General features: G+C 36.4%; 2 protein-coding genes across 2 annotated transcripts; both read right to left on the bottom strand.

Moving 5' to 3' along the window:
• Window positions 1-1,125: 1,125 nt before the first annotated feature.
• Window positions 1,126-2,070, bottom strand: LOC149135353 (uncharacterized). The gene has a single exon (XM_089354376.1). It carries the CDS (start codon window positions 2,068-2,070, stop codon window positions 1,126-1,128), a length of 945 nt encoding a protein of 314 aa, XP_089210502.1.
• A 500-nt stretch (window positions 2,071-2,570) lies between these two features.
• On the bottom strand, window positions 2,571-6,047 carry LOC149135352 (uncharacterized). The gene is made up of 2 exons (XM_089354375.1): window positions 5,102-6,047; window positions 2,571-2,707 (listed from the first exon to the last, which is right to left on the bottom strand). The coding sequence occupies exons 1-2, from the start codon at window positions 6,027-6,029 to the stop codon at window positions 2,685-2,687; spliced, it is 951 nt and encodes a 316-aa protein (XP_089210501.1). The 5' UTR covers window positions 6,030-6,047; the 3' UTR covers window positions 2,571-2,684.
• Window positions 6,048-10,505: the final 4,458 nt, after the last annotated feature.

Raw genomic sequence — 10,505 nt, 5'->3', positions numbered from 1 at the left:
TATACAAACCCTACAGATTTATATTATTTGCATTATTTACATTTGACAGATATTTGTCCTCATCTTGTTTGTTGTTAACACAGCGCTGCGGCTGATATACCCTCCAGCCTTCCTCAAGAGTCTTGGAGAAATTTCAAACCTGGTTTCTCATTCCTAAAGTATTTTTCGATGTTATAATTAAAAAAAAAAAATAAAAAAAAAAAAAAATAATAATAATAATAATAATGTATTCTTCTTCCCACTTGGATCTTAAATGTTGCCACAATTATAACATGTCCATTCTAATGTAATTTTCTACATTTCTGTGCAGCTGAAGATTGCTCTACATATTGCATTTAATGTAATGCTCGAATTACTTAAATAAATGGAGTAGCATGAAATGTGTGTACTGCAATCAGCTTTAAAATCCGTGTTGCTTATATTGATTTTTTATATACATACATACATACATACATACATACATACATACATATATATATATATATATATATATATATATATATATATATATATATATATATATATATATATATATATATATATATATATACATATATATATATATATTCTTTCACTGGTTTTAGTCATTATACTGCGGTCATTCTGGAGCAGCGCCTTCCAAATTATAGTTAAACGAATCGACACGCAGTACTATATGTTTTTGACCTAGTACTTATCATATCGGTCTCTTTAACGAACTGCTATATTACTTGGACTTGAACACATCAACACCGGTTGTCAAGCGGTGTTAGGGAACAAACACAAACAGAAAGATAGAGACGTCTGCATACATACACACATACAAAGACGAACTCACACACAAACAAGACTATTGAAAAGGTTGCAAGACGCAACGAAAATTTTAGGAAAATAAAAATAAGAAATAAGTGGAAATTTTACCGGTGAGTGTGGTAAATTTTAAGGCGCAATAAGAAAATGACTCTCTCCAGACACAACAGAATATGCTTCAACACACGAAATCACATAAAAAAAAAAACTTGCAAACCAAATCCAAATACGAAATACAGACAAATGAGTTACTTATATAAATGTATATAAAGTAGATTGTACGTTAAACAAATAAATATGTACATAGGTAGAAATGATTGAAATAGAGGTACCTGATTACGCTGTAGCATTAGGTCGGTTTGGCAATGTGTATGATCTTTGCTGTATCCCTGTAGGCTTGCGAATACATACTTGCTTCAAATTTTCACGAAACACTTTGCGTGTAATAACATAACTTAAGAAATTCACGCAGTTGTTAATGTAAGCCACGGCAGTTAGAATAAGGATGGTGCTTGATACGGTTTGGTGCATCGCATTATTGGGCATCAGGTAAATGATACAAATGGATACTGGGAACGTTGTTAAAAGAAATATAGTATTTATAGCGATTACAAGACAAACAGTATTCCTAGTCCTTGCTGAAGCGTTCCGTTGAAACTGCTGGCCGAGATTTGGTCGTCGGAGTAGCTTATAAATCATAAGGATCGAACTGGTAATTAAGAAGGCCGCTGGTATGAATGCATATAAGATGACTGAATAGTATAAGATAAGCCAATCATCTTTTAGCAATATATGAATTGAGATGTTTATTATGGAAACACAGATAAAAAGAAAGAACATTACCACGTATGGAGTGTACGGATTAGAGGATTGTAGGCGGGAAAATGGACTGTAAACTGCCATCAAGCGTTCCAAAGATATGACTACGATTAACAACGTAGAATACATATTTAAAGAATAAATTATTACTTTAATGCTTCGATGCACCAAAAAGAATGCTCCAGTGGTCGGGTTTTCCATCATACCTGCATACCAAATAAATTGTGGGTAATTCATCCATACAACAGCTAAATCTACAATCGCTAGGCAAATGAGGTACGGGGCTATTTTGAACTGGCGCAGTTCTTTCCTGCAAAATATTCCAATTACTGCTACATTAAAGAATGTCCCAAGAGTCAATAATACTATGGAGCCGTACCTTATCGTACTAATGATAAATATATTAGTATTATTGACAATAACCTGGCTATCGTTGCTCATGGTTAATGGGTGCGACTGCATTTCTTTCTATATACAATGTAACGATTCATGTCAAACCGCTTGAAGTTCAATAAAATTATTATTTCAACAACTCATATTTTCATTCATAGTTAAAGCGACACATTTGAGAATTGTTAGTTCATACGATACATACTTATGCGGTTTTAGCAATTAATATACATTCGGATGAAATGTTGCTAAGCAATATTCTCGACGCGTTCACCAAGCTACCAGCAAAACATTACATTGCCAAGTACCTGTATACTTTCAGCCGTTGTGAATATACACATGTTGATGTATAAGACGTTAAATTCGTGGAATGTGGTGTTAATGTTTTATGTTTTAAACTCGTCAACGTCGTCGTCGACTTTATCTCAGATCACAGCATTTAAATACTTCTTTGTTGAACGCTTGCTTTATGGCAATGATGTCATTGATGATTCTGTTGACCAATTCTTGCATAGACGAATCGATGGCAGTGACAACAAGGCAATGTTGGTGACGAACGCGGTTGATTTCGTCGAGCTTTTTTCTGCTGTCGTTCGATTTCTTCCTCTTCTCTTCTGGCAACTCCGACGTATTTCTTTGCAATTGTGATGGAACGCTGCCAGTTCGTATCCTCTCGGGTTTGTGGGTCAACCTCTAATGGGTTTTAAAGCTACGTGAGAGAAACATGGAGGTGTAGATATAATTAATATGAGGTAACTATATGTGTCTAATAATCCACATGTTTAAATGTTTCCTATTCTAAAATCGCATTGTAATGTTGAAAACGTAAAAACGATCTTCACTCTTACAGTAAGTGCATGATATTGACAAATGGAATTATCAACGATATTTGTGCGTGCGTGTGTATGTGTGTGTGTGTGAAGATATGAACGTATGCATAGGTGTCTATGTTAGAATATATGCAGAAGCATACGCATTTGTGCGTGTGTGTTATCTGAACGATCTATGTTTGTGTGCATCCATTCAATACATTTGCAAGCGTAAATTTGCTCATGAAAGACGTGCTTATGTCCACGCTTGACTTAGCATTAACTATCCAGTATTCATATGTATCAAAGGTGTGGTTAAAACTTTCAAATTACACAAAAATATATTCTATACACATAGGCGTGTGTACGCGCGCACGTGCAAACACGAGGCCGCATATTCAGTATCCTATCAACAAATATTGATAATTAGAGGCGCAGGAGTGGCTGTGTGGTAAGTAGTTTGCTTACCAACCATATGGTTCCGGATTCAGTCCCACTGCGTGGTATCTTAGGCAAGTGTCTTCTACTATAGTCTCGGGACGACCAAAGCCTTGTGAGTGGAGTTGGTAGACGGAAACTGAAAGTAACCCGTCGTATATATATATATATATATATATATATATATATATATATATATATATATATATATATATATATATATATATATATATGTGTGTGTGTGTGTGTGTGTATGTGTGTGTGTGTGTGTGTGTTTGTATATGTTTGTGTGTCTGTGTTTGTCCCACAACATCGCTTGACAACCGATGCTGTTGTGTTTACGTCACCGTAACTTCGTAGTGCGGCAAAAGAAACCGATAGAATAAGTGCTAGGCTTATAACGAATAAGTCCTAAGATCGATTTCTTCGATTAAAGTCGGTGCTCCAGCATGGCCGCAGTCAAATGACTGAAACAAGTAAAAGACTAAAAGAGAAAAAGAGCGATTTTTATTCACGAATAGGCGCAGGTGTGGTTGTGTAGTAAGAAGCTACCTTCCCAATCACATGGTTCCAGGTTTAGCCCCACTGACTGGCAAATTGAGTAAGTATAACTCAACTATAATATCGGGCCGACTGAATCTTTGAGTGGATTTCCAAGACGGAAACTGAAAGAAGCCCATTGTATAATGTGTGTGTGTGTATGTGTGTGTGTGTGTGTGTGTGTATTTGTGTGCCTGTCTCTCTGTGTCTGCGTGTGCGTTCGTGTGTGTATTTGTGTTGGTCTGATTACGTTTGCATGACGTAGCGATTCGGCAAAAGGGTCCGGTAGAATCAGAATTAGTGTTATAAAAAAATAAGTCTCGGTGTGTGATTTATTCGGCTGAAACCCTTCACGACAGTCTCCCAGCAATGACCACAATCTAATAACTGAAACGTGTAAATGATAATCGATTAAATATACAGAAATTTAGGTAATCCTTTCTGTTATATACAAAGGGCTTAAACTTTGGTGTTTGATGATTAGTCGATTACATCGATGGCATGGTTCGACCGGTACTTATTTTATCGATCTCGAAAGATTGAAAAACAAAATCGACCTCGGCAGAATTTGAACTCATAATGGTAAGACAGAAGTAATCCCAATATTTTAACCATTTTTTCCAACATTGTAGCGTACACATACGACGGCGAGGCGGCAGAATCGTTAGCATGTCGAGCAAATGGTCTCGTGTCATTTCGTCCGACTTCACGTTCTGAATTCAAATTCCACCGAGGTGCATTTTGCCTTTCATTCTTCCGACATCGACAAACTAAGTAACAGTGAAACACCGGGGTCGATGAATCGACTTGTCCCACTGCCTTAAATTTAAACCTTGTGCCTTTAGTATCAAGGATTATTAGGGTCCATGTAATCGACACATCACTTCCCCCTAAACTGCTGCGCTTGTGGTAAAATTTGAAACCGTTATTATTATTATTACTATTATTGTTATTATTATTATTAGTGCTGCTACGGCTTATGTTGTTGGTGTTAGTGGTCGTGTTGGTAAAGCCTGACTCTTATTTTATCTCGCATATCTGACCAACCGGTAAGTTATAGAGACGTAAGCAGACTAACACCGGTCGTAGTGGAGAGCGAATGCCATCTCAAACAGGCGCATTCACTCATTTATACGCGCATTGATTGAATCCAACAAACAGCCATAAGAAATCGCAGAAGAAATAACTTCGCAATTCGGAAGTATAAACTCAAACATTCAAATAAATTAGTTACTTAGGTAAATGCATATAAAATAGAACGTGATTTAAGCAAATAAATATGTACATAGGTAGAAATGTTTGAAATTGTGAGTTACCTGATTTCGCTGTAGCTTTAGGTCGGTTTGGCAATGTGTATGATCTTAGCTGTATCCCTGTAGGCTTGCGAATACATACTTGCTTCAAATTTTCACGAAACACTTTGCTTGTAATAACATAACTTATGAAATTCACGCAGTTGTTAATGTAAGCCACGGCAGTTAGAATAAGGATGGTGTTTGAATCGGTTTGGTGCATCGCATTATTGGGCATCAGGTAAATGATACAAATAGATACTGGGAACGTTGTTAAAAGAAATATAGTATTTATAGCAATTACAAGACAAACGGTATTCCTAGTCCTTGCTGAAGCGTTCCGTTGAAACTGCTGGCCGAGATTTGGTCGTCGGAGTAGCTTATAAATCATAAGTATCGAACTGGTAATTAAGAAGGCCGCTGGTATGAATGCATATAAGATAACTGAATAGTATAAGATAAGCCAATCATCTTTTAGCAACATATCCATTGAGATGTTTATTATGGAAACACAGACTAAAAGAAAGAACATTACCACGTATGGAGTGTACGGATTAGAGGATTGTAGGCGGGAAAATGGACTGTAAACTGCCATCAAGCGTTCCAAAGATATGACTACGATTAACCACGTAGAATACATATTTAAAGAATAAATTATTACGTTAACGCTTCGGTGCATCAAAAAGAATGCTCCAGTGGTCGGGTTTTCCATCATACCTGCATACCAAATAAATTGTGGGTAATTCATCCATACAACAGCTAAGTCTACAATCGCTAGGCAAATGAGGTACGGGGCCATTTTGGACTGGCGCAGTTCTTTCCTGCAAAATATTCCAATTACTGCTACATTAAAGAACGTCCCAATGGTCAATAATACTATGGAGCCGTACCTTATCGTACTAATGATAAACATATTAGTATTATTGACAATAACCTGGCTATCGTTGCTCATGGTTAATGGGTGCGACTGCATTTCTTTCTATATACAATGTAACGATTCATGTCAAACCGCTTGAAGTTCAATAAAATTATTATTTCAACAACTCATATTTTCATTAATAGTTAAAGCGACACATTTGAGAATTGTTAGTTCATACGATACATACGTATGCGGTTTTAGCAATTAATATACATTCGGATGAAATGTTGCTAAGCAATATTCTCGACGCGTTCACCAAGCTACCAGCAAAACATTACATTGCCAAGTACCTGTATACTTTCAGCCGTTGTGAATATACACATGTTGATGTAAAACACGTTAAATTCGTGGTGTTAATGTTTTAAAGTTTTAAACTCGTCAACGTCGTCGTCGACTTTATCTCAGATCACAGCATTTAAATACTTCTTTGTTGAACACTTGCTTTATGGCAATGACGTCATTGATGATTCTGTTGACCAATTCTTGCATAGACGAATCGATGGCAGTGACAACAAGGCAATGTTGGTGACGAACAAGGTTGATTTCGTCGAGCTTTTCTCAGCTGTCGTTCGATTTCTTCCTCTTCTTTTCTGCCGGCTTGAAAGTATTTGTTTCCAATTGTGATGGAACGCATGCAGTTCGTATCCTATCGGGTTTGTGGGTCAACCTCTAATGATTTTACAGCTACGTGAGAGGAAAATGGAGGTGTAAATATAATTAATATGAGGTAACTATATGTGTTTAATAATCCACATGTTCAAATGTTTCATATTCTAAAATCACATTGTAAAGTTGAAAACGTAAACACGATCTTCACTCTTACAGTAAGTGCATGATATTGACAAATGGAATTATCAACGATATTTGTGTGTGTGTGTTTGTGTATGTGTGTGTGTGTATGTGTGTGTGTGAAGATATTAACGTACGCATAGGTGTCTATATTAGAATATATGCAGAATCATTCACATTTGTGCGTGTGTGTTATCTGATCGATCTATGTTTGTGTGCATTCATTCAATACATTTGCAAGCATACATTTGCTCATGAAAGGCGTACTTGTTTACGTCCACGCTTGACTTAGCATTAGCTATCCAGTGTTCACATGTATCAAAGGTGTGGTTAAAAATATCAATTTACACCAAAATGTATTCTATACACATAGGCGTGTGTGTATGCGCGCACGTGCAAACACGAGCCCCCATATTACTTCAGTATCGAGAAATATTGATAACTATAGGTGCAGGAGTGGCTGTGTGGTATGTAACATGCTTACCAACCACATGGTTCCGAGTTCAGTCCCACTGCGTGGCACCTTAGGCAAGTGTCTTCTACTATAGCCTCGGGCCGACCAAAGCCTTGTGAGTGGATTTGGTTGACGGAAACTGAAAGAAGCCCGTCGTATATATGTATATATATCTATGTGTGTGCATATGTTTATGTGTCTGTGTTTGTCCCCCAACATCACTTGACAATCGATGCTGGTGTCGGATACTTTTACCGACCCGCCAGGTAACGGGGGCGTAAAACATCAACCGCTGTTATAAAATGCTGGAGAGGACAAACTCAGATACAAGGGCATTCACACACATGTGTATGTGTGTGTGTATTTATGTATATATATATATATATATATATATATATATATATATATATATATATATATATATATATATATATATATATATATATATATATATAGATAGATAGATAGATAGATGTAGATGGTGGTGCTCCAGCATGTCCACAGTCAAATGATTGAAACAGTAGAGGCAGGTTTCAAAGTCCACTCACAAGAGTCTGCTCTGTCCGAAGTTTTAGTACAAAAAATTTGCTTAAGGTACAATGCATTGGGACTGTATGCAGAACTTTTTTGTTTTGTTAACAAAACAAGTTATCATGCACACACACCTGCACCTAAATATATATCTATATATGCGTGTACCTGGTGAGCATGTTTATGTGTGCGTGTAGGTATATGTGTATGTATCTATATATCTATGTATGTATGCATGTATGTATGTATCAATAGAGTTTATGCGTAAAGTTATTTGTGGAATAGCTTTTAAAAAATATCCCTTAGCTTTTATAGTAAAATAAACATCGTTAACTTTTTGTTTAACTGCAATAATTTCAACGAATTTCATTTGAAATTCCTATATGATGTCTAATGTCATATATGACTTAATTTTTCAACAGATTAAGTGAAAGCGAACCGAAAATCATGACATATCCAGCCGTGATATCATATTTCAATGGCATTCATTTGTCGCTTATTTTCGCTGAAATGTTGAAATAATATATCCGATTTTTTTAATTGTGGAGAAGATAGGCATTTCACAACCCCTATATAAGAAATGTATTTGCTGAAGACTGCTGGTGTATGAAGTTACGTATTAGTTGACGTTTCCGAAGATATATTCTGGTAATGTTAAAGATGAGGATGACAGTGGTGATGATAATGGATACATTGATAATCACTGACAATGGACACTGAGGATAAGCAGTTTTGACGCAAGCCCTTTGAGAATGTAACCCATCATTTATGTTGAATAGTGCTCACGTTATTAACTTAAATTTATGAATATTTTGCAGTTATCGAATTGATATGGAGCTGGCGTAAATTAAAGCGACTTTATAACTAATATACAAAATGTAACATTGGTTTCAAACTTTGTCAGAAAGCCGGGTATTTTGTGGGTGGGAATAAGTTGATTAAATCGATTTCATTGCTCATCTGGTACTTATTTTGACGATTCCGAATTAATGAATGGCAAAATCGAATCCGGCGTTATTTGAAATTAAAAGGTAAAGACGGGTGAAATGCGGCTAAGCAATTATCTCGACACGATCATGACTCTACCAGCAATAGATTACATTGACAAACACCTGTGAACTTTCAGCCGTTATGAATATACTCATGTTGATGTATAAAATGTTAAATTCGCGATGTTAATGTTTTCAACTCATCGACGTCATCGTCAGCTTTATCTCAGATCACAATATATATTTTCATCTTTTTTGAACACTTCTGTTATGGTGGTGATGCCGTTGATGATTCTGTTGACCAATTCTTTCATAGACGAATCGATGACATTGACAACATTGCAATGTTGGTGAAGGACGAAGTTGATTTTGACGACACTTTCTCGCCTGTCGTTTGATTTCTCCCTTTTCTCTTCTAGTGGCTTCGACGTATTTGTTTCCAATTGTGACAGAACGATGGCAGTTGTTACCCTCTCGGGTTTCTGGTTCAGCCTCTGATGGTTTTACAGCTACATCAGAAAAAGAAAATGGAGGTGTAGATATAATTGATATGAGATAACTATTTGTGTTTCGTAATCCTCATGTTTAAATGTTTTATTTTTTTTAATTGATTTGTAAAGCTGACAACGTAAAAATGACATTCAATTGTGCACTAAGTGCATGGCATTGACAAATGAAATTATCAACGATATTTGTGTGCGTGTGTATGTGTGTGCGTGTAGATATGAATGTATGCATCAGTGTGTATGTTAGAAGATACGCCGAATCATACGCATTTGTGTGTGTGTGTATCCTGAACGACCTATGTTTGTGTGCATCCATTCAATACATTTGTAAGTGCACATATAATGCTCAGATAAGACATGTTTGTTTCTGCCCACGCTTGACTTTGCATTAGCTGTAAAGCGGTCATTTATATCAAAGCTGTGGTTCAAAATATCAAATCACACCAAACTATATTCAATATACCCGTGTGTGTATAACACGCGCACAAACACGGCCACACATATTACCGTTAGCTTCGTTATCCTAACGACAAATGTTAGTAACTGCACAATATTTTTATTAAGGAATAGGCGGTGCGTAGTAAGAAGCTTCCTTCCCAACCACATGGTTCCAGGTTCAGTCCCACTGAATGGCAAATTGGGCAAGTATAACTCAACTGTACTATCGGGCCGACCGAATCCTTGAGTGGATTTCGAAGACAGAAACTGAAAGAAGCCCATTGCAGGAGTAGCTGTGTGGTAAGTAGCTTGCTACAAACCAAATGGTTCCGGGTTTAGTGCCATTGCGTGGGATCTTTGGCAAGTGCCTTCTGCTGTAGACTCGGGTCGACCACAGCACTGTGAGTGGAATTAGTAGACGGAAACTGAAAGAATTTAACATTTTATACATCAACATGAGTATATATATATATATATATATATATATATATATATGTATATATATATATGAGAGTTGTAGTTCACTTGAAGCAGTGTATACTGTTTGTAAAGAATAGAATGTTTTGAATGGTACATCAATGCACTATAATACAAAAATGGACTATATACCTGTTGTAATTTAAGTATCCATAGTCCGATGATATTTCGGAATACAATTCCTTCTTCAGATATTCTTAAATGAAGTCGATGCTGTAATGTTTTCCAACGGCTTTTATTTTTTCGGAAGCGTCTCAGCACTGGTCTCATAAAGATCCTTCTGGAATTCCTCATGTGAAGTGCGTGAGGCCCGCTATGTCTCAAT

Source organism: Octopus bimaculoides, chromosome 6, assembly GCF_046866305.1.
Source record: "Octopus bimaculoides isolate indiv1 chromosome 6, ASM4686630v1, whole genome shotgun sequence".
Taxonomy (NCBI): domain Eukaryota; kingdom Metazoa; phylum Mollusca; class Cephalopoda; order Octopoda; family Octopodidae; genus Octopus; species Octopus bimaculoides.
Note: the sequence above shows the minus strand (reverse complement) of the source record. Positions and strands in the feature narration are given on the sequence as shown.

Excerpts from the sequence above, each read along its gene's own strand:
- LOC149135352 (XM_089354375.1), bottom strand. The coding sequence starts at position 6,029 with ATGAGCAACGATAGCCAGGTTATTGTCAATAATACTAATATGTTTATC. Across the intron at positions 2,708-5,101 it reads TAAAGCTACAGCGAAATCAG|CTTTAAAACCCATTAGAGGT; the intron begins GTAACTCACAAT and ends TCTCTCACGTAG.
- LOC149135353 (XM_089354376.1), bottom strand. The coding sequence starts at position 2,070 with ATGCAGTCGCACCCATTAACCATGAGCAACGATAGCCAGGTTATTGTC.